The sequence below is a fragment of the Lolium rigidum genome, chromosome 7, assembly GCF_022539505.1.
Source record: "Lolium rigidum isolate FL_2022 chromosome 7, APGP_CSIRO_Lrig_0.1, whole genome shotgun sequence".
Classification (NCBI taxonomy): domain Eukaryota; kingdom Viridiplantae; phylum Streptophyta; class Magnoliopsida; order Poales; family Poaceae; genus Lolium; species Lolium rigidum.
In genome coordinates this window covers 337,658,187-337,682,751 of record NC_061514.1, presented here as the reverse complement: position 1 = coordinate 337,682,751, position 24,565 = coordinate 337,658,187, and the positions used below count along the sequence as shown (strand labels likewise).

Here is a 24,565-nt window from a genome sequence, read left to right as displayed (position 1 = left end):
CTGCTGAACGCCAACCTGATGGTAGTACCATTAGGTTAAATTAAATACCACATCAGCATACTTGTATTACCTGTTCAAAGAGAGTATCAAGCATGACATCTCAGCTTTGGGTTACAGAAAAAATTACTCCTATCCTAGCAAAGACACCTAACACTACTGCAAAAGCATGAACAATGCAACACCTTCTTCTTCGTTATAGTTGGCGAATATTTTGCTCTTGGCCTTGACCTTGTCTTTGGGCGCATCCACCTCGGCCTCATCTTCCTCAGACGCTTCTTGTTCGGCGGCCTCCACCTCGGCATAGGCGGCGCTGTCGGTATCACCATCACCGAAGTTGAGTTCATCAAGGCCTTGTGTGTGTGAATAATCCAATTGAGACATGAATTCGGCCATCCCAATCTCGGTCGCACTTGCTTGAGACTCCGACATTTCATTGACGACGTCGTGGGCGGCGACTCGGGGACGGGCTGTTGGTGGCCACGACCGAGGGATAAAGTGTGGTCGTCAAGGACGCTAGCGACACCTCGGCCTTGCGTGTAGGCGTCGAGTTCGATGCTGCCGCGGCCTTCCTCTTCCTCGTATCCGCCACCGACTGTGAATGTGTGCTTGCATCACCGCAGTCGGCATGCGGGGGCGAGCTCCGGTGCCATTCCTGCCAAGGGAGGGGAGATCGCTGGCGCCGGCGACGACGGGCGGTAAATTTGGGCGGGAGGGGCGGGCGCTCGGCGGGAACTCAAGTCTTTAGGAGCGAGTTGGGCGGGGAGAAAATATGGGAGAAGTGCCTCCCTTTTTGGGGCCACTCTCTTATGTTTACTCCACTCACTGTTTTTGGCTTCAGTTAAAGTCGGCCAAGCAAATTTGCTCCTCTATGATCGTATTAGGGATCGGTTAGAGATGCTCTTAAAAAGTTGCAGGAACTAATCCACGAGCATTCTTTAAGGGTGTGTTCGGTTGGTGTCACCAAGTGGAATGTAATGGGATGGTTCCGCACCTAGATCTCATTCCGGTGTTTAGTTGGAAAATAGAACAGGACGAGGTGGTTCCTCAAAAGAGAATATTCCCTCTAGATCCGGAACACACTCATTCATCAAAATCGGTGGAATCTCCACATTCATCTATGCTAAAGCCACTCACACTCACTCAACTCCTCTATTCTCTCATAATTTTATTCTGCTAAACGCACCCCACGCATGCTCAAATCTTCTTTCCCAGAATCTGTTTACATTCCACTCTCCAACCGAACACAAGAATGGAACCGATCCATTTCATATTTTAGCTCAACATAAACACAAAAATGGAGCCAACCCATTCTTTCGGAATGGAATCATGACATTACATTCCACTTGGTTTTCAAACCGAACACACCCTTAGTTAGGTACGTGAGGTACCTAGAGAATTTGGCTCCAAGAAGAGATGTGGAGCGAGCAGAACGTGACTTCCCTTGAAGTGATGTACGTATATAAACATTGGAGACTCACAATCACTGAATGGAAAATAGTGAAGGAAAGATTACAAAAACGCCTTAGCAGCTGGAAAGGAAAATTGTTGTCCCTGGGAGGAAGATTATTACTCATTAATTCGGTACTCACTAATATGGTACTGTATATGCTATCCTTCTTCCTCGTACCAAAAGGAATCATGTATAAACTCAATTATTATCGATCTAGATTCTTTTGGCAAGGGGACAGCGAGAAAAAGAAATATCGACTGGTTAAATGGAGTATAGTTTGTAGTCCCGAAGATCAAGGAGAGCTTGAAGTTCATGACTTGGAAGTCAAGAATTCAGTCCTGCTAAGTAAATGATTGTTCAAGCTTCTTATCGAAGATGGGATATGGAAAACTATTCTTAGGAGAAAGTATATCGGCTCGAAGACGCTATCCCAAGTGGTTTGGAAACCAGGGGATTCGCACTTCTGGGCAGCTCTCATTTTGACAAAGAAATTCTTTTTCCGCCATGGTACATTCTCAATCAAAAATGGAGCACAGATACGGTTCTGAGAAGACATTTGGTTAGGCAATGCACCCTTATGTGAATAATATCCCGCCCTGTATAGTATTGTCCATCGCAGAAGTGATACCATTGCCACGGTAATGGCTACCTCACTTCCGAATATGACGTTCAGACGGGTCTTGCTTGGGCAAAGGCTATTAGCATGGAATTTCCTAATTCAAAGGCTAGGAGATATACAACTATCGCCTGAGCCGGATGAATTGAGGTGGAATCTACATGTAGATGGCACTTTCTCGGTAAAATCACTATACAATGTGATACTTCATTCTGACATACCAGTTGATAATAATATGGAAGATGAAAATACCACTAAAAATTAAAATATTTGGATGGTATCTTTGTCAGGGGTTATCCTCACCAAGGACAATCTTGTAAAGCAAAACTAGCATGGAAGTACTCGGTGTGTTTTCTGTCAACATGACGGAACTATTAAACACCTCTTTTTCCAGTGCCGTTTTGCGAAATCTATATGAACAATCATCCAAGTAGCGTCTAGCCTGTATCCTCCGATTAGTGTGGCCAATGTCTTTGGCAATTGGCTTCATTGTATTGATCCAAGGTTTAAGTTGCTTCTTAGGGTGGGGGCGCTTGCAGTTATCTACATTTAGGGTGGAATCTACTTTGCAGGTTGTCTACAGATGTACATGTATTATCCGTTTGTGGTTACCTCTTCAGCGAGTGGAGAACCGAGACATGTTTACAGAGGTCTGTACACGGTTGGAGGCTGCGGCGAGGGATACTTTTTCCCTACATGGGTGGCAGCATAGTCTACAGATTGAAGCTCCACCCATACCTTAGGCGTCTTATGATTCATCGTTTCGGTATGTAATTCACCTAGTTTTTATTTTCAGACTTTTGACTCGAGACATATAAACGGCTGTGTGCATCCTTGTTATGCAGAGGTCTGAGTGTAATTGCTTTTCAAAGTAATAAAGCATCCATTATAAAAAAAAAACATTGAAGTGGGGTGTGGATCGATGGAATGGAATCCAGATTCGAGACGGCGGGTTTTTCTTGGATTGGCTGGGCCCACCCCTGCGCGAGAGCACACAGAAGGGCCCCGGCCGGCGCGCTTCTCTTCGATTCCATAAGCACAAGTGAGGAAAAATTAACTAATTAAGCATCCACTCCCTCCCCTTCCGCTTGTTCCCCACGAACAGAACTCCCGATGTCGTTGACAATGGTCACAGGCGGGATAGGATCACCGCGGCCTGCTTTTCCATGGGAGGACCAGCAGCTGGTGCTCTACGCGATTGCCAGCGCGGTCCTGGCGTGGTGCGTCGTAAGAGCATCTCCACCGGCAGCCCCCAAATAGTCGCCGGCAGGGGCGCCAGCACTGCCGTATGGAGGGCACCGGCACTGTATCCTCTATTTGGGGAGCGCTTTTATTGAGCTCCAAAACATGCCAGCGTTCTTTGAAGAACGCCGGTGTGGACACTTTCTCTCACTAGAATCCCAATAAAGCTATTGGAAGTTTTATTGAAAGCGCCGATGAAGATGCTCTAAAGGCACTGGAGTGGGCGTGGTGGAGGCCCCGGCGGCTGGAGCGGGCGCTGCGGTCGCAGGGCCTCCGGGGCACGGCGTACCGCTCCCTGGCCGGCGACGCGCTGCTGCTCGTGCGGCTCAGCAAGGAAGCCAGGTCCCAGACCATGCCGCTGGGCTGCCACGACATCGTGCCGCGAGCGATGCCGCTGCACCACCAAACCATGAAGGAACACGGTGCGTGCTCTAGCTAGTTTCTCCTCTTAATTTGATTTCTTTCGTTTCCTAAACCCGACCGCAATGTTTGCTACTCCATCCATTCACAATTGCTTCACGCCACGATTCCGATCAGCTAAAGTCAAAGTCTGACTTTCAAAATTTTAAATTAATATTTTTTTTAAAGTACTTGGCACCTATAGTATAAAATTCATACTACTAAAATATTAACATGTTGATATTTTTTTATTGTGGTTTAAACTTATAGAATTTGACTTAACACAAACCCGAAACACGAGGCTATTGTTAACGGAGGGGTAGCTGAACTAGCTAGTTTACCTTCGGCGCAAACATGTGTCCACGAAATGATTAAATTTTAGTTATTGCTGGGCTGGCGGGCAGTATGCCGACGGCCCCGATATTTGGCCGTCGGCGTACGCCACGGCCGTCGGCGCAGCGCGCCATTCCTGTAGTGCAAAATAAGCTGCCTTTTTTCCTAACTTTCTTCTATGAGCCACCCGAGTTATTACCTGGCGCTTCTAATTAGCTATACATTCGGAAGCCCTATCTTATAAGCCGGATGGAAGAAGCTCAAAAGGGGCAGCTTATTTTTTAAGGCGCCAAAAGAAGCGGGGGCCTTAAAATGTCAGGGTTGAACGGGTTACAGAAGTCAAAAAATGTGCGATATGTTGGGTGCAATTTAGAGTACTACTCCCTTCGTCCATAAAAAGATGTTGGCGATTTGTTTAAATTTAGATGTATCTGGCGATCCTCGCGGGCACCATGTAAAGTGTTCAAAAGTGACCGACGAAGGTAAATATACTTTGACAGATAGTGAAGTTTAAGAAATATTAGTTCTGTAGCAAGTGTAAAAGTTATGTTAGCAAAATATCAAATGCGGGTATAAATATAAGTCATGTTTTGTGGGTGGACAATTATTATCCTATCCTCAAAGCACCACAAACGTTTCTGCACTATATTCGATAAAATAAAAAATAAGTACTTTCTTCGTTCTAATGAATAAGGCGCACATGTATTTTAAGGTTTGTCTTTGACAAAGAATTAGTTCAAATATTAAAAATTATTGGTATAAAATTAGCACCATTCGATGGTTTTTAATACAAAGCTATATGGGCAATACAATATCACCCCAAAATATACATCTTTGAATGGATAAACTAATACTTGAGAATAAATAGAAATCTAAGTTCGATGACACAATTTCATATGATAACAATGGAGTAGTTACATGAAGAAGCAATTTCTGCATTATTACGCCATTACAGGACTATATCACCAATATTGTACTCGAACCATATGAATTATTTAAACAATCAACTCTATGAAGAGATCCTGTCAGGCACATTACTGTAGTTTATTTATTTATCTGCATTTTTCTAGTAATTTGATTGCCAATGAACACTCAAAATGCTAAATCATGCGAGGAATCTCAACTCCCCTCTTTTACGGTGATGGGCACAGAACTTTGGTTCCGTCTAATCGAATTGTGGTTCCGTCTAATCTAAATTTTCGTGACCGTTGATTAAATCCGTGATAATTTTCCTGTAACTTCTATAATGCTACGATAATTCTGAACGGACGTTTTAGACTCCAACTCATCGAATCAGTATCAAACCAAAATCAAAAGCTGATAGAAAAGGAAAAGGGGCCAAATCAGAACAGCAACGAGTCGTGTTCTTCCCACGAGCGACAGCCGCCGCCGCCCCGCAGCCTCCGCCGCCACCGACGCCGCCGCCGCCGCCGCCCCGCAGCCTCCGCCGCCACCCCTCGCCCCGACGCGTGGACTGACGGCCCCGGCCTCTCGGTCGCACCCCGCTCTCCTCCGTCGCATCCGCGAGGCGCCACCGCGAGCCGCCGCCCCTCCCCCGTCACGGGACTCATAGCCCGGCCTCTTTGTTTAATTGGAGATTTCATTAATTGATTCACAATTTCTTTGTTGTATCCAGATGCGGATAATTGATCGCAATTGCGAAATTCCTCATGAAGGACCTTTCTGTGATCTGATGTAGAGTGACCCGGAAGAGATAGAGACATGGGGTGTTAGTCCCCGTGGAGCAGGTTGGCTTTTTGGCTCACGGGTGACAACAGAGGTATATTGATGTTTTTTATTCTGGATTGTCTCTATGATGTTTTCATCCAGTACTGACTGCCTGTTGTCCTAATGCAGTTCAACCATGTTAAGAATCTTGAGTTAGTTTGCCGGGCTCATCAACTAGTCCAGGAAGGCCTAAAATACATATTCCAAGACAAGGGTCTTGTAACTGTGAGCTCTCAGTTTTCATATCTCAGACTTGTTCTTGAACTTGTAACCAGTTCCGGGTGCTCATTTTAATTTATTTTCCAGGTGTGGTCTGCACCTAATTATTGTTACAGATGTGGCAACGTTGCTTCTATACTGAGCTTCGGCGAAAATATGGTAGGTCATTCGGTATTTCTATGTCTTATGGACTTCATCTTGTCTAGTTCAGTTACTATCTTCAACCTGCAATAATCTGCTATAGATATTTCATTTGCCTTCAAAACCTCAAAGAAATTGTTCCGCTCATGCTTTGAATCCTTTGATAGGTGTCAGTGGAAACTTTTACGGCTAATATCAGTGAGATGTACAGTAGCAATGCGAGGGCCTAGGACCTCAGTCCCATATTTTCTTTGACCTCTTTTGTACATTGTGTTTTGTGGTTTCTATTGTTCAGGGGCTAAAGATCAATCCAATAGGTGTGTTCATTGTTGTAGCTTCAGCTCATAGTGCAGTCTGATTATCTGATGCAATTGATGTTACAGGTTAATTTAACCCGCTGTAAGATAGATTATTGCGTGTGTAGCTGCCATTGCTACTTGTTCTTTTTTCCCTTCATCACCTATCTGCCCCAAAGTTAAGTTCAATCTGCTGGAAGCCTGGAACGTGTCAACACATGGAGGAAGAGGAAGGGGAACCGAAAGAATACTAGAAGCTGTCAACTAGCATTGCCTTGTGCAGATCAGAGTCTCCAAGGCAGGGCCATTGTATGATTGTATCTTTCTCATCATTCAACTCAGGAACCTTAATTTAAACCATTTTAAACCTAACTCTGTTGATGCAGTTAAATTTTGCGATGAATGGCGAACATTCTGAGTTCTTTGATGCTGTTCTGTACTTCTGTTTCTGTGGGATTAAGCATAATACTCATTCAGTAAATGATTGAAGGGTTTCTTTTTGTTCATACTGAATTTGATTGTGCGGCAGGGCTTGGCAATTCATATTCACTGGAATGTACTCAAAACTGAACTGAAAGCTCTCTTAGTGAGACGAGTTTCTCTAGTTCACGCTTCTGCAAAATCTTCAGACTAGAAGCACGACAAACTGCTAATTTGTCTGAAGCTGCTACATTTCCAAATGTAACCTAGATCTCTTCTCCTAATTTCGTTGTCCATGTAATGCACGCTGTCATCAACGTAAAAAAAAATCGCCGCAGCGACACTTTCGTCTGGGTGTACAACAAAAGCTTCCTGCTGTAGCGAGTTCCTCTAGACTTTGCCGGACAGAAAGGCTTGGAATCGTCATGCCTCGCTTTGTCACCACGTACCGGCGCACCAACAAAGAGATATTCATGCGTGAACAACTAATACAAGTTCACCATGTCACATATTCCACCTACTTGCTGCTACTACCTTTGCTGCTACGGCCAGTTTGCTCAACTTCTACTCGCTACAGTTTCCAAAGTATTTGCATGTCACTCTCTAAGGTTGAGGGTTGAGCCCTGCATAACAATTATTTGCTGCTCCTGAAAAAAACACAAAGCACCCTTTTTTAGCAAAAGTTCAATTCAGAAGGAACTACAGAAGTAAATATTCCTCATTACTTAAACGTTGTGATACTTAGTAAAAAATTAGCAATCTGATAGCGCTACTCAAGTAAAAATCCATAGAATACAAAATAGCAGAATCAGGTCTTTAGATATCACTGTAAAACTTTTGCAGTTTTTTTTAAAGTAATCTACTATTCAGTCGAATCCTAGAAAGAAGTCGAGTAACTTAGAGTTTACCTTAGGAGGAGCTGTGAAGACCATTCCAGGAGAGGCAAGTGCGAACTCCAACTTTTGATTCAGGCTGCCAAATAAACCCGAAGATAGTTAAGAAAGCTAAAACAAAACATTGAACTAAACTTTGAGCATTTTGTTCATGAGTGACTATCACCTGCAGGAAGCAACTACAGATCTCCAGAAAGAAGAAACTCCCGAGCAAGTACTTTCCATTATCCTCTTGTGTTGTCAATATCAAACTACAGGGGCAAATTTTGGCATGTTATCATCTGTTATCATTCTAAAATACTGCTAGATCATACTTTGTGAAACATTGATGACCCCCTGTCTACCAGATCGAATCTGGTTGTGTTTTTGGGATATTTTTCATATTGAAAGAGATAATGTAGATTGCGCTGTTGGAAAGGCCAGTAAACCATCAGGACTGGGTGTTTTCCGAAGCAGCACTGGGTGTGGGATGTCGTCAGAATCGGTTTTTTAGGAAAATATTGAAAACAAATGTGGAGTGTTAAAGCCCCAAGCAAGATGAAAATAACTTTGTGGCATATTGCTCATGAATTTTCCCGTGCCAGCTAACTGTCTTATGTCTGTAGCACCATCAGTTTTAGTAATGGTGGCTCGAGGTGGGTAGTTAGTATCTACTGTCAGCAATGGTTTTGAATTTGCCATTGGAGAACATCAATTCTCCAATATTTTCATGAATTGGATCTTCCAAATTATGCTGTCATGTTAGGATTTGATTGGTTAGCTCAACACAATCCTACACACCACTTACAGTGAAATTGATCCTTTCAGTTTAAATCGTGGAAGAGAGCTTGAGTGAAACTAAAGGTTTTTTTGCAATTTTAGGAGTCATAAAATTACTAGAGTGATGATTGTAATCAACCTAATACGAAGAAGATCCCCTCATGATTGGCCCAGCTTCTACCGTGCTGCCTATGCCTATGGGCATCATGCTGATCAAGGAGGAATTTCACATAGCTCAAACTGTTGAATATGAATGCCTTTTCATGGTGATATGATCCTAGAAACATAGCAGCAAATAATACATGCCTTGCAAGCTTTCAGTATTGGTTGCAGAAAGGATGTTCTGAAAAAATAGAGCTTCAGTGAGAGAGGACAAACTTACAGGGAGCTGTAACTTACAGGATATGGCCATGTCCACCGCCACCACCGCTCCTCCCCTCGCCGGCCTTGTCCAACGACACAGCCGCTGCTTCTCCCCTCGCTGGCCTCGACAAACGCCGCAGCCGCCGCTCCTCCCCGCGCTGGCCTCGACCAATGCCGCCGCTCCTCCCCTCACCGGGCGCCTCCGCCGTCCCCTCCACCCCGCGCTGCCCTCCGTCGCGGAGATCGACGGGAGAGACCTCCGTAGACGCCGCCTCAGTCGATCGCCGTCCCCTCCCCTCCGTCGCCGGGACCGGTCCGTCATCTTCCCCTCCCCTCCGACGCGGCTCCCTCCCCTCCTTCCTCTTCCACTCCCCTCCGATGCGGCCCCCTCCCCTCCGTCCCCTTCCACTCCCCTCCGACGCGGCCCCCTCCCCTTCGTCGCGGGGCTCGCCGGGAGGTCCGTGCCCTCTCCTCCGTCGCTGGGCAGACCAAATAATAGACACTTTAAAGAAAAGTGTGGTAAATTATAAAATATCCCGAGAGAGAGCGAGAGATGAGAGATTTTGGCGAGAACGGCACGAGAATATGATCAATTTTTTTTTGTTGCTTTAAGATTTGTGTAGTATCATCAGCTGATTTGGCCGCTTAAAAGGACGTTTGCCTTTTATAATATTCGCAAAAAATATTTGAGGTTCTGGTCCCATCGAATTTGGTTCCGGTCCCGCAATTTTGGTTCCGTCAGTTTGGTTCCGTCTAATCATCACCGTTAGATCGAGGCAGATAGACGGTTATTAAAAATGCCAATCACCCTAAAACTTGTACTATTATTTATTTATCTGTATTTTTCTAGTAATTTGATTGCCAATGAACACTCAAAATGCTAAATCATGCGAGGAATCTCAACTCCCTTTGGGATATCTGTGGTGTACATAGCTTCATTATTAATGTCTAGACAAATCCTAGACTCCTTGTTATCTAAATTTTAGACACGGCTATACCATGCACTATGATTATTTTCCATTGTATTTATTAAAGAAGTATAAAAGTGACTACTATATACCTTTCATAGAGGGAAATGGATTCACGATCCAAATCTAGTATTCGCAAGAAAAGTCCAAATCTAGTAATCAGAGGAACTGAAGTCCTATTTCTTGTGAATCAAGAAGTTCAAATACAATCTGTTTGCAATGACCGGTCTGGTGGGATGATTGCGACAGAGGACAAGCTGAATCTCCACTGATTCTGCTGCAAGAAAATCAGTTCCACGGCCATACCAATCATCTTGCATATACCAGAGAAAAATTAATCCGGACATGCAAGGTAATTGGTATATTGGCATCACTAATTAGCCCGTACCTTGCCAGATTCACAATTAATTGCCCACTCTTCCTATTGTAGTGCTATCCTATACATCGTCTCAATTATCTGTTTCCCATATCTATTTGCCAAATTCACGCTAGAAAGGATGATATCGGCGAGAAGGAGATCACAAGGTTCGCCGTATCTGTTTGCCTAATTCACGCTAAAAAGGTAGATGGTATGTTGGACTAAGGATTTGCTTTATCTTGCATCCAAGACTTCATATCAACACATACCTAAGAGGACAATTGTGCATCCAAGACTCCATATCAATACATACCTAGGATGACATGGTCGTGTATAGCTTTTTAATTGGATATTGAATCCATGGAAAACGTATGTGTGCTATTATATCATTACCTTTTCTTTTTGAAGATACATGTCATATCCTCGTGTGTACATTTTTAATGTTCTACATAACACTTTTTATTTTTAATCTTAATCGTTAAAATATTGATCAACTAAGTATATTTTTTAGCCTATGTGGATTGATATGGTGTCTCTACTTTATACCTCACATTATACTTTTAGTATATAATAGATAGATTCCATACAATCCTTTATGTACAGAGGTAGTATTATATATACATTTGTCGGGGCAATCAGATCGTCGTTGGCAATTTGGAAAACAGGATGAATGTTTCACTAACAAGTAGATCCATATGACGATCTGTTTGCTACCACGCATTTTGATTTCATTTTTGAAAACGTACATCGCTATTGAGCTAATTTCCACACTTCATTTAAAAAATTCAGATACATCACAATTCCTTCACTCATAAGAACAATAACACAACAAGAGTTATAGATAGGTATCAAATGCCAGAATACACTTCTACGAAAATTCCGTGTCATATTAATATGGCAAAGATATCAATTACATTCAGATTTTGCAAAATTAAAATGTAGTAAAGATGTTACGGATGTACACAACCCTAGAACAAAAGAATAAGAAGAATAAGAAGAAAAAAACAAAAGATCCCACTATAATGATCAATTCCTTGTAGCTGCAACACAAACCACCGTCAAGACAACACATGGAGTTCAAATTCTCCAAACGCGATGCCTCCAAGAAGAAAACAATGCACAAGTGGCATCGTCGCCTGATCACATATCTTAGATTTTCATCCTGAAGAAATCCGTGCTCTCAAACAATGCTTTCAACAAAGTCGTTGCCAGACATAACCAATTAAAATCAGACCTTAGATTTTCAACCTGAAATACAAGACTTTGTTCTCCTATGCTGCCACTCCCGCTTGCAGATGCCGCTGCTACAAGTAGTGAATCACAAAGACGAGTCTTCATCCCCTCGAAGACTCTATCCTCCATTCGTAATCCTCAGACCTGAGCCGCCATGACATTCTGTCACCGTCTTCACCATGAAAACCGAAAACCGATAGTTCCCAAAATGTCAACAGACAGCGAATCTTCGCGCCACTCCCTCCTGAAGCCGCACAAGCTGAAATAGAGGAGCACATGACCAAATCCTATCCAATCCAGTAATCGGCAGGCACCATGCGTCCAATGGAGATCTCTGGTGGACCTTTCTGAAACTCGTCATGGCGAGATTAATGAGGCCGGGCATCAAGCAGAGCACCGTCTTGACTCCAGAAGACCCCTAGGACCGCTTCCTTATTCGAGCACACCAGCAGGCCCCCATGCTGTTGGACGTAGCCACAAAGGAGTTGGTGGCCGCAACGCATCGGATGCAATCCGCCCATGGACGGTAGCCGGCCTAGATCGGGCCCTAAATGCCTACATCTGACCTGCCGCTCGAGGATCATGTCGGAGCTGCGTGCCATATCGTCGCTCTAGCTCCAGACCCTTGCCTCAAAGTCGTGTCATCTTGTACCACCACCACCACCCCACCAGTGCTCGTAGAGCCGCCGCCGCGATACCCTACCATCCCCTTCTTCCTTTGGAGAGAAGGGCGGCGACACCGCTTCCAACATCGGCGCCGGCGCCGGCCAGGTTCAAGTGGAGGAAGGAGGACCGGTGGTGGGGTTGAATTCCGCCTCCGGAGTCGCTCGGGTAGAGAGCGGCCTGGGAGGAAGTATATTAAAGGGAATGGATGCCCCTTGGTTCCAACTTTTTACTCATACTAGATGGGCCCAGCGCGCTCTGCTGCGCCGTCCTCTGGTACCATCGCTCAGTTCTTGCGGCGTGGCTGTTCTTTCGTCTAACAATGTCTTACACATAAAAGTGCCAATTATGTGTTTGAATGACCTCCAGTTGCAGCAGTACAAAAGAGAATTTGTATGGTACAATACCAATAGGTTGCATAGTAGTCCATGATGTGAAAATCAGCTCAAACTTACGGTTGTTTGGCCTAATAGGCATAACTTCAAAGTACTGGAATAGCACACCTAACTCTACATGAAACGATGCTCTAGTATGTGAATCGTTTGGTTAAAAAACATGGATTACATGTCCATGCGAACAAATGATGAACTGATAAAGATAGCTACAGAAGGCAAAAGGAAGTGCATTCATCAAAACCAAGAAAAAATGATAGTAACACTCTTGGGAACCTGGACCAACAACCCTGAACCTCGACACCACATCTTAGTGACTTAGTCCTTATATTCATGTCATGTTGAAAATCGACAGGATCACATTAGCACTATTATTCACTAGGAATAGATGCACCTGATAATTCAACACCGAATATGCCTTGTGGACTTAAATAGATGCTTTTTTCATCTATGTATTCTTAAATTAAAAGATCGTAAAATAGTTGCAACTTGAATATACCACTAAGTAAGAGGTTCCCTAACCATTTATCGACAGAGTACTAAACAACTCTAATGGTTAGGTCATCCTATATAGCAAGGAATAGGAGCAAGATTAGAGCACACTACGACAAAGAATTTGCCATTTTCTTTATAACTAACAAAATACTACCTGTATGTTTATATCTACATGAAACATAGAGATTACATCTAGCATTACTTATAGTTCTGTTGTAGGAAGTGTTGGTAGTAATAAAATAGGAAGTGTTGGTAGTATAAAATAGGAGTGCAGAATCATATGCCATTTTCTTTATAAGTAATAAAATACTACCCGTATGTTTATTTCTACATGTTTGTAATCTTGTACTACCAACACTTGCTATTTTGTAATAAAATACTACCCGTATGTTTATTTCTACAAATATCATATTCGAATAAATATAAGGATAGTTAGCTTGTACTACCAACAGTTCCTATTTTTTTTAACCTGCTGGTTATTAAATGAAACTAATACTAATAGTTCTGTTGGTAAAGAAGAGGTAAGCTAACATCTAGCATTACCTAAGTACTGGTCATAAAACTGCTTGCCAACACGGTCAGAAAATTATCTGATTTCCAGCACCAAAATAAAGAAAGACCAACACTAGATCGTAACAGACATCCTCTCAGCTTTCGCAAAACATTGTAGATTCAACCTCCTCCATTTGAAGAATTGTAAATATATTGATTGCAAGAACATTGAAGGAACAAAGAGCTACATGTTACATAATTCAAGGGGAAGATGCATCTGATTGAAATATTATTCAGCAAGCAGCTAACGTCGCTCCGAATGGTATCATAGGATTCACTGAGTATAAAAAGTCACCAATGCGTAGAAGACTCCCATCAGATCCCTGCTCGCCAGAGGTACCTTTAAGATGAGCTAGTTCATAAAAGTTTTTTATAATATGTAATATTAAACTCAAATCTCATGTGGCACATCCACTTTGTCAGTAGTATCCTTTTACTTCTGTATGTTTGTGTCAAATTACAGTGGGTGTACATCCACTTGATTGTTGTTACTGATTTTATTTGCTACATTAATATATTTCCTAGGTTCCTAATTTGTTTTTGTTCTGCGCTAATCACATTGATGTTTCAAAAATTTCTTCTTCTACAGGGATGAAGGATGTATTGGTCACCAGATCAAATCTATGGTCTACATGTGAGTAAAAAATATAAGTTGTTTAATTTCAATACTGGATAAACACCCACCGCAAGAAAAAAAACATGATCCAATTGAACTTCATAGCCAATCTAATAGGAAAAAAATACTTTCATTAAAAAAACATGTATGCCCTTCACTAATATTATTTTCATTGGACCAAGCAACATACTTTTACTTATGACAACCATAAAAAACAATTATTTCCCACTCTATAGCTTATGAAAAGAGGTAATGCCCTATAAAGCAATTAAAGAAGAATAGAAATATAAAAAAGTAAAAGAAAGAAACTGCACTTTAGCCCCTCAATAGAAGGTAAAAGAAACAAGGATTAACTGCCACATACATGAACGGCTCCGCTCACTGGCATGCTCCGCCCACACCAGTGTCGAGGCAGCCTAGCCACTCACCAAGATGTCGATGCCACCTCAGCGAGGCCCGCAACCACCACTCACCATGCTACTCGCCGATTCCACTCGCCTACGAATTTCATAGAAAAAAACAAAATAATTCATAAAATATTTAAACGCACCCAGAGCTAGCAATTCTTGAACTACAGAAATTTAGAACTGAAGCTTGTAATCCTTAATGAATAAAATGATGATTTAAGAAACAGTCAAAATTAAGAATTTAGTTCATGGTAAGTATCTAATGATGGCTCCAAACTTTGGTGATCGAAACTTTAGTACTTAATACTGAACATGAAAAACTACGTAGTGTCTACTTTTCCACAAACAGAAAAAAACTGCCGAATGTTGTTTGAGATATCTCGGGCATAGGAAGACACAAAGTTTACCACGCCTATGCTTGCATGAGTAGCGCACATTCAGATGCAAAATCATGAACCAGCAAGGAAGTCCCACCACAAGGACAACTCTAATTTTCATTTGATGCCTAGGCAGATCCCCTTATTATTTTGAACATCACCGGATGCTCGGCAATGTGGACAGAGAATTAGCATAAGAGCCAAACGACTAAAAATATTACAACGAAGAAACTCCTTTGTCAAAATATGAATCAATATGAAGGTGATATGATATCTACATGAGCAAAAGAAATTTTGTTTTCATGTTGTGATCAGTACAATTCAACGGGTTTAGAAGCTAGTCAGATCCTATGAGCCTAAATTCATCTTCAGGATAAGTAACCAAGTGTATACTCTACCAACAAAATTAGCTATCATATCTAATTTAAGTAAAGATTGCGAGAAAATTGTGTGGCTACCAGATTAGCTCTGGCTCTAGTGTAAGAGAAGATTGTTGAAATATCTACAGTATTCTTTCTTAAACTTTTCTTTTTCAACACTTCCATATATCCATTCACTCGATGGTAAAATCTATAAGCCCTAGCCTGGCAGTTTTTTCCTATGTGCATATATCACTGCCTTCCTACTTGCTTGATATCATGTGAATGCAAGCAGATGGTTCACTTTTGATGGTTGATGCGTCACTTCTTTTACCGATTCATCTTAATTTTGTTAACGATTTCTCCGCTGCAATACATATGAAATTCTCTCAAATGTTTGCTGCCATATATTGGAGAACACCAAGGCAATACTTCAGAAAAAAAAAATTCACCAAGATATGACATCAAATCGAGACAATGAAAGAACAATTTTGTAAGCTGCTTCACTAATATCTTAAAATCTTCATATTACAGTGGGGAAAACATAGACAAATGAAGAGAAAACATTGGAAACCTGATCAATACACGAGGTAGCTAACAAGCAGCTTTAGTAGGATGCGATACACATGAGCGTAGGGAAGCACAAATCTGTTTCAGACACATCTACGACGTGGTACAGTTCAAGCAGATTGTCAATTCAAATCTGAAAAGGAACCGCCACCATACCTTAGTTCGGAGTCCACCGTGTGCTCTGCCCGCCAAGAAACGAACTTCAACAGGTCATGACGCCGCCAGCCTCTCACCACGGTGTTGATGCCACCCGCAGCGCCACCTGAAACCACCAATCGCCCAGCAGCCTATAACCGAGGCAACATGTTGCCAAGTTCACCTAGGTCGTCGATTCAACTGCCGAAACCACCCACCTCTCAGCCAGCTACCGGGGCCGCCCCCGCTCATGATGCCGCAGTCCGCCAAATCCACAGTTTCTAGTGCTCGCCGTAGTCCGCCCACCATAAATCACGCCTCAATCGCCAAAATCCATGGCTGCCGCCACTTGCGATAGATCGCCGGCCACTAGCGACGGAGACGGCGCAAAAGCTGGAGCGGGCGCCTTGCGGCTAGAGGGGATTGGAGGAGGACGGGGATGCAGCCATGGGGGTATGGAGACATGGAGTGGAGAATCAGGTAACCTTCAGTGATTGCCTCGGCTCGGAACCGCCTTAGGCGGAGCACACGAACCGGCATGAGCAGACCGACTCACTTTTTAGGAAAAGAAAAAACAAAGAAAGACACTGACATGTAGGGACATATGCGGTAGCAACGGTGGAGCAACCACAGCTCTCCAAAACCCTGGGAGCTTAGAGCTCTTTAGAGATTGGCTACAAGTAGACGTCATCACTCTGTAAGCGAAAGATCAACTCAATAGTCCAATTGGGAAAGTACCCACAATAGTATGATTGATGACTAATAGAACTTAGAACCCACAGTTACTTTTTGATACATGCGTTAGGTTTGGTGGTAAATGCCAATTAGCTTTCTATGAAACCTAATGATCAAGCAACATCTTCGGTGGCAATGTGGCATCTCATAGTAGTCTCCCACAGTCCACTTAACAAATACTCCAACATTCTTATTTTAGTGGATGCGTGGAGTTTGGGGGGTCTAATGTTCTAGCAACATTGTTGACAGCATCACCTTGACAGTACTTTACCAATTTACTCCACATACTAAATATAAATGGAAAATAGAAACACGTAAATTAAAATAATACTAAAGAACTTCTAACAAGCTTCACTGTAATAATCATAATCGTTTGACAGAATCTCTACTATTAAGAGTAAACTGGTGAATGCCTGGTGTCACATTTTTAGGATGGACAATAATACCCCTCACGTCACTTCACTTGATGTCACACTTCCTCCTATTTACAGGACAAATGCCACCGCAGACCAATATGCCATCCAATATGCCATCCTTCAAAATAGCTACCAAACTCACGCAACGGAGAAAACAAAGCCTATCCCACGCGCCTAACAACCAACTCCCGCCCGCTCAGTTCTCAAAAAAAAAAAAAACTCCCGCCCGCTCAAATCGAAAAGTTTGTTTCTCCGGTTCGGTATTATCTCAAGTTTAACCAGGTTTATCTTATTATCTTCTTGATTGATTTATCTTCTTATCTTCTTGATCCAAATAACATTTTTTTTTGAGAATGATCCAAATAACATTGAGTTGTCCGCTAACCCGCACCAACAACCGCTGAACAACCACCCACGATTTTGCGGTAAAACAGTGTCAGACGCTAATCAAATCCCGTGGAATAGCTACCCCGTAGCACCTTTTTGGATTTATTCCCCAACCGTCACCATCGCGCCGCCGTCCTTCACCCCGCACCTTCCCTCGTACGGTCGTCGCCACGGGAGCCCGAAGCCCCGCCATGGGATCCTTCACTTGCGCTGCCACGGGATCCCTGCACTTCCGCCGCCACGGGAGCCTGCAAATCGCGGGAACACCCCCGCCAGATACGCAGCCGAACCCGTCGATTCAAGGTGGGATCCGTCGCCGCCCACCGTCCTCGCTAGCCGGCGGCGCTAACGGAGTCACAGGCACTACTGCCCCTCGCGACACCGCTCCAAGAACCTCAGTAATCTTCATGTCCATCCTATCCATCCCACTACTGCAATTTGTCAAGGCACCTTAATGGTTGTCCTTTTAATTTCTGGATCGCCTTCTCCATTGTAGCTCACATGCCGTCCCTATGCTATACTGGAATGATCCTGAAGAAGAATGAAGAACATAGGACGAGGATACTCTGTGTTCTTTGCGTTATATTCACTCATGATTGCCAAGATCTTGGTCAATGCTACTGTGATTTCTCCTTTCTCCTGATGTTCCTTTCTCCTGATGTGCTGTATTTTCGCAGGAATTTAAGATTATAACCAGGTTGGCCTAGATAATTGTAGATTCTATACCAGTCACAAGGAAGTACCTTATGTGGTTCTTGATATGAAAGGTATTGACCATGGCTTCTGTTTGTTTCCATCTAGGATGATCAATTCTATTCATCATGGTGCAACACAATCAATCTATGATGAAACATCTGTATTGTTTCTCTAATATTGATTGGACAACATTCTACCTATCAAGAGATCTCTTAATTTTTATAGGCATTTTGTATTTTTTAATTATCTCTCGCTATAAGAGAAATGAAAGAGGACTAGCAATTGTGGCCTTTAAGTGACGAGCTACTTCAAGTTCTCACTATCTATTTCTCTTGTCATGTCCGTGGAGACCACGCCGCCAACTGTCGCCGCACCCGCAAAGACGACGACGCCAACTGTCGCCGCGCCCGCAAAGACGATGCCGCCACCTGCTGCCTCCAGCAAAGACAGCGAGTCACCTGTCGCTGCACCCGCGAAGACTATTGGCATGCTGCCACTGAAATTTGATCACACATGGTTCAGCGCCTTCAAGGTGTTTGATGTTTTGGCTTTGTATAATAATTCGGCTAATTGCAGGTATCGCACCTCCCTTTGCCAGCATTAGACACCCTTGCATAATAAGTTCATGTTTCGCTTCGATGACTCAAGATCGTATTTGTATATTGGCAGCTAAATTTCTGGTTACTTGTGTGGTCCATTGCTCCAGTATAGAACTTGGAAGCTGAAGCATATATTTTTCAAATCCAGCAAAGTAATTAGCTCTTGGATTTGTTGTTTGAGGAACATTATTTAATTATTTTTAGTTGAGCATGTACTCATTAGCACATTCATCTTGTGCAGGGAGGAGGGAATATATGCTCTTCATTATTCTCGTATGTCGCTTCAAAATGTTCTAAACAAGCAAAATCCATTAGGTATTTTTCTCTTGAAACGTAAGTAGCATTTGAAGCTGGGCTGTAATATTGCTTGACCACTATTGAATTGGATTTCCACTCTAAACAATGGTTTTTTACTCTGCTGGACCGAGGCATGACAATACAAAGGCACGGAAGGATTTCCATCCCAATCTCACGGGCATATGGTACCCGGTGATGGTCTGCATGTTGCATAGCATGATTGATATTTAGCTAATTATTTGCGGTCATCAGGTAACCATCTTTGTTCCATGTGTTATATATGTTGTCCGATTGCTTTAATTAGTAATTATATGAAGGACAATCATATTTGTTCTTATTACTTCAGTCAATTGTATGGAATTTCAGAAGTTGCATGACTCAAGGAAAAAAGATCCTCCATTATGAGTTGTGCTATATATGTTTAGTTATGCAATCGTGAATTTTTAGATATGGTCGGAGGTGAATTTGTGCCTTTGGGCAATTGTGAATTTACACCGATACCCGCACTAAAAATGCACGATGCGGCCGCCGCCTGCACATCCCCTGCATGCCGGAACGCTGACACCCGCGTCGTCTTGCATGTTTGTGGCCATGGCCTGCAGGACCCTGCATGCTGCGGCCATGGCCTGCAGGTCCCTGCACCCTGCAGCCGAAGCCTGCATTTCCCCTGCAGTTCGACCACAGGTTGCCGCATTTTCTTCAAGTTTGATGTCTTCCTCTGCCTATTGACATGTATTTGAACAGATACATGTTGTAGCCTTAATCTATAACAATAGATTGAGTTCAAGAAGTTATTTAAATCAATCATTAATCAGAAGCAGGCTTTTGGATGACAAGGGCCTTCAGAAATCAGGCCCCTTACTTTGGAGATAGCCAATGACCTGCATTTAAGAAGAAATTTGTCCAACAAACGAAGGAATTTATTGTATCTCTTTGCGTTACAGGTTAGCATCTTGTGCTATGCTTTATGTTTCCTTCATTAGCTGTATAGATCTACATGTTCGCTTTGTGCTTATAAATTCACATGTCAGAGTCTTCACACATAGAATTGCCAAATTGATAAGTTGTTGCACTGATTAGGTGGTTTCCCTTGTATTTTAGAATTTTACCAGTCCTAAATGATAAGCATCTATTTCAAGACTCAAATCTATTTTTCTATGGTGATATCTGCAACATGATTGACTGCATTTATCTTGAGGTTGTCGCTCACTTTTTTATCCGAAGAAAAAATCAAGGTTGATAACCACTCAATGATATTCTTAATCTTCAGATAGAAGGAGCAAAGATATGATTCGTATCAAAGATGTCTCATATGTGAGTTCAAAAGTGCACATAATCTCATGCATTATATTTTCATCATAGATATGATTAGTTTTGCATTTATAACCTGACAATTGGTTGCTAGAGATCAGCAATGGCTGAACTGTCCAGCTTTTTTGGAACTACTTAGGTAATTATAAAAATTGCATATTAATGTTCACTAGAGTACAAGCAGCTGTTTAAGCTACTTGGTCATGTGAATAGTATATCCTGCATGCAGTTAACATGGGGAAGATGGGGGCATGTTCATCCAGCTCACTATACCAAATAAGAGGAAAAGGGTATTGCAATGCGTTGATCTTTCTAGTTCACTCTTCGAAATAAGAGGAAACGGGTGTTCTTTGTCATAAAGAAACTGTGTCAAAAAAAGAGGAAAATGGTGTTGCAATGGGTTGATCTTTTCTTTGTATAGTTTTGCAAGGCAATTTATTATCTACTTTTCATGCCTCTATTCTCTCCCTCAGATCGCTGATATCATAGCCATGTAACTCATACTACTACAATATAATGAGTGGAGATTGTTGAATTCCTTTGTGGTTGGTTCCGTTGTTTATCCGCTTGTAAATATGATGATCGAAACACTTATTCGTCTGATTTAATGACCATGCAATCTTTGTTGAACTAAAGTTCTTCAACTTCATGTCCCCTCTCCCTGAAAAACTGAATTAAGCTTGTCCTTCTAATTAGGCGTGCAACTAGAAAACGAGCAACAATGTCAACAAGAAATAGAGGACATTAAGCATGGATTTGAATCTGGAAGTATTACATATGAGCCAGCAAAACTTCAATTTACTGATGAAGCATTCAAGGAGCAGAAACATTGTTTTCAAATTGCCGATGAGAAGGTGGTTTTAGGCACACAAACCTATCACCTGGTAAAATTCACTGAGTTGCATTCACCGTTGGCTTATCATGTATGTTCTCTATTTTGGTGGGGGTAGGAGAATATATAGAGAATAGATCTTGTCCAGCCTTTCTGTATAATACTCCCTCTGGTTCAACATACATCTATTTTTAGACAATTATTTTGAACTGGAGGGAGTAGTAAAGTGACATAAGGGCATTTCCAATGGGGCGACGCAAACGGACGTGCGCGGACAAAAAACGCGCTCCAACGGCTAGGCGCAAAACGTCCGCAGCCCGTCCTGACGCAAACATGGACCAAATATGCGCCAGGAATGCGTCGTTTGGTCTGCATGCAGCCCCCTCTCTCCTACCCGCTGGAGAAGGAGCAGACGCATGCGGACATGCGGACGTTTTTTCTGTCCGTGCCCGACGCAAACGGACATAAATATGCGTCGCCCCGTTGGAGATGCCCTAAGATCCATAACTCCAAACGAGGTGGGACCTTATGAGTTTTTCGAATATTTTGTGGCTTAATGGTACATACAAGTGTACTTTTACAATTATTATACTAACTCCATTTTAATGAATAAGCCTTATATTATTCTTTAAAAGTCAAACTTGTAAACTTTGACCAAGATTTTACAAAATATAATTAACATGTACGACACAAAATCAATGTCATTAGATACATCATGAAATATATTTCTATATTATATATATATAAAAAAATATAGTGGTTGGTACATTTTCTTAAAAGTTCGGACCAGGTTTACTAAGCTTAATTTTTCAGAAAAAAAATATAACCCTTATTCAGAATGGAGATATGGGCCGTGGCGAAGCACGGGCATTCAACTAGTGACAGGTAAAATGTCGATCACCTGGTTTGGGCCGGTGCCAAGAGTGACCATCACAGAACCTGAACTGGTGCGAGAAATTCTGTCCAACAAGTTCGGCCACTTTGAGAAGCTCACGTTTGGCCGACTTCAGAGGATGTTGCACAACGGCTTGGCTATCCATGAGGGCGAAAAATGGGCTAAGCATAGAAGGATCATCAACCCTGCCTTCCATCTGGAGAAGCTCAAGGTTATATTTATAATCTGTTATCGACAAGAAAAACAGGCAATGGTTGGCCGTGAACAAACAGAGCATTGTTCAGGCTGAAACAAAACTTGTGTTGCATTTTCAGCGCATGTTGCCGGCTTTCATAGAATGTTGCACGGAGGTGGTACATAGATGGGAAGGTTTAGCAGCCGCTGATGTGCCATGCGAGGTAGATGTTTGGCCTGCTATGCAGAACCTAACAGGCGATGTCATCTCCCGCGCTGCATTCGGCAGCAACTACCTCGAGGGCATGAGGATATTCCAGCTTCAGGTGGAGCAGGTCCAGCTCATGATGCTGGCCATCAACAGGATACATATCCCTGGTTACATGTAAGTTCTTTACTTTCATGTAGCGGCTTTGTGCATCCTGCTTATTCAAAGGCCGGGTGTAATTGCTTGATCAAGTAATAAAGCGCTCATTTTCAAAAAAAAAAGTAAGTTCTTTACTTTCATTCGTTGGTTGATTTTTATATATATCATGTGTGACCTCATGAGATGTAAACTTTTAAACCTCTAAATAATACAAGAAATAGTTGTATGCATGGATTGATGCATATAGACTGGCTATCGCTCCTCATTTGAGAAAAAAAGGCAATACTAGTTTGCTTGGCTCCTACAATACGACAGATTGCACTTCCATGTGCAGGTTCTTCCCAACAAAAGGCAGCCGAAGGATGAAGCAAATTGCTGCGGAGATCGGGAGGATCCTAAAAGGGATCATCACAAAAAGAGAGAACGCTTTGAAAGCAGGAGAAGCTACAAGTGATGATCTTCTCGGGCTGCTGCTAGAGTCGAACATGGAACACTGCATGGGAGACGGCACCGGTATCACAACAGACGACGTGATTGGAGAATGCAAGTTGTTCTACTTCGCCGGCGCGGAAACCACGTCGGTGCTGCTCACGTGGTCGATGATTGTGCTCTGCATGCACCCAGAGTGGCAGGACCGTGCCAGGGAGGAGGTCATGCTTGTCTTCGGGGCCAGCGCCCCAGATTACGATGGCTTAAGTCGCCTAAAAATCGTAAGTTGCAGTGTCATCTTAATTTATCTTACCAGTAGATTCTAATTCATTTGAGATTTTAAAAGATCATGAATGTAATGTATAATGTTGCTTCCTGAAATCGCGATGGCATTTTCAGGTGACCATGGTGTTGTACGAGGTCTTGCGACTATACACGCCGGTGATGGCGCTCCAGCGCAAGACATACAAGCCGATGGAGCTCGGCGGCATCAGGTACCCGGCGGGCGTGGTGCTCACGCTGCCTGTGCTGTTCATCCACCACGACAAAGAGCTTTGGGGCCCGGACGCTGATGAGTTCAAGCCAGAGAGGTTCGCCGAGGGGATCTCCAAGGCGTCTGTTGACACGCCAGCATTTTTCCCGTTTGGCTGGGGCCCACGCGTCTGCATTGGCCAGAACTTCGCGCTGCTTGAGGCAAGATGGGAATCGCCATGATTCTGCAGCGCTTCTCCTTCGAGCTCTCGCCGTCCTATAGGCACGCACCGTTTCCCATCGGCTTGCTGGAACCACAGCATGGCGCGCAACTCAGGCTCACGAGGCTTCCGTGAGCTGCATATTAGAGCATCTCCACTCGTCCCCCCGAACAGGCCCCCGGCGAGCGTTTTTTCCATCCGGACGGCGAAATTCGGCCCAGTCGCGCCCCCGGTTCCTCGTTTTCGTCCGGATTTGGCCCTTCATCCATCCGGCGAGCCCACGCCATCCCCGGCCCCCCGGGCGCGCTCGGGGACTCCGGACGAAAGATTTTGGCGCGAAACGTCGTGTGGACCCGCGTAGTCGGCGACTGGAAAACCAAATCCTGTCGATTTTCCCTCCAATTTGCTTGCATATCCCCATTCCCTCCAATTTGCCCGCCGAAATTCCCCAATCTCCTCGTCTTCCAGCTCCAGTTCCCGGCGGCGTCTTCTCGTCCACCACCACTCTCCTACTCGTCTTCTCGTCCACCACAATGCCGCCGAAGGCGCCGGCGAGGAAGATGCGGGCGAAGAAGACGAAGCCTCCGGGCATGTCGAACGCCGAGTGGGCGGCGGACGAGAAACGGCGTGAGGTGGAAACAAGCGCCAGGGCGGAGAGGGTGAAAAGAGCCGCCGTCAAGAGGGCGGCGGCCCAGGACGAACAAGCGAGGATGATCAGCATGGCCCTGAGCGGCGGCAGCGTGTTCCCCGG

The 24,565-nt window shown here is 43.5% G+C and overlaps 1 protein-coding gene and 2 long non-coding RNA genes across 3 annotated transcripts; 2 read left to right on the top strand and 1 right to left on the bottom strand.

Annotated features, from left to right (window-relative positions):
* Positions 1-3,645: 3,645 nt before the first annotated feature.
* LOC124670221 (cytochrome P450 72A14-like) lies at positions 3,646-23,949 on the top strand. Its single transcript, XM_047206732.1, is given in 6 exon segments — positions 3,646-3,730; positions 22,143-22,363; positions 22,467-22,711; positions 23,028-23,403; positions 23,522-23,813; positions 23,816-23,949. Coding segments are annotated over 6 exon segments (1,338 nt in total). The 5' UTR covers positions 3,646-3,660.
* Positions 5,587-6,851, top strand: LOC124670223. The gene is made up of 3 exons (XR_006992441.1): positions 5,587-5,820; positions 5,898-5,993; positions 6,075-6,851. It is a non-coding gene; the product is annotated as an uncharacterized LOC124670223 (long non-coding RNA).
* On the bottom strand, positions 7,348-8,988 carry LOC124670222. Its single transcript, XR_006992440.1, has 4 exons — positions 8,879-8,988; positions 7,904-7,988; positions 7,753-7,816; positions 7,348-7,491 (listed from the first exon to the last, which is right to left on the bottom strand). It is a non-coding gene; the product is annotated as an uncharacterized LOC124670222 (long non-coding RNA).
* Positions 23,950-24,565: the final 616 nt, after the last annotated feature.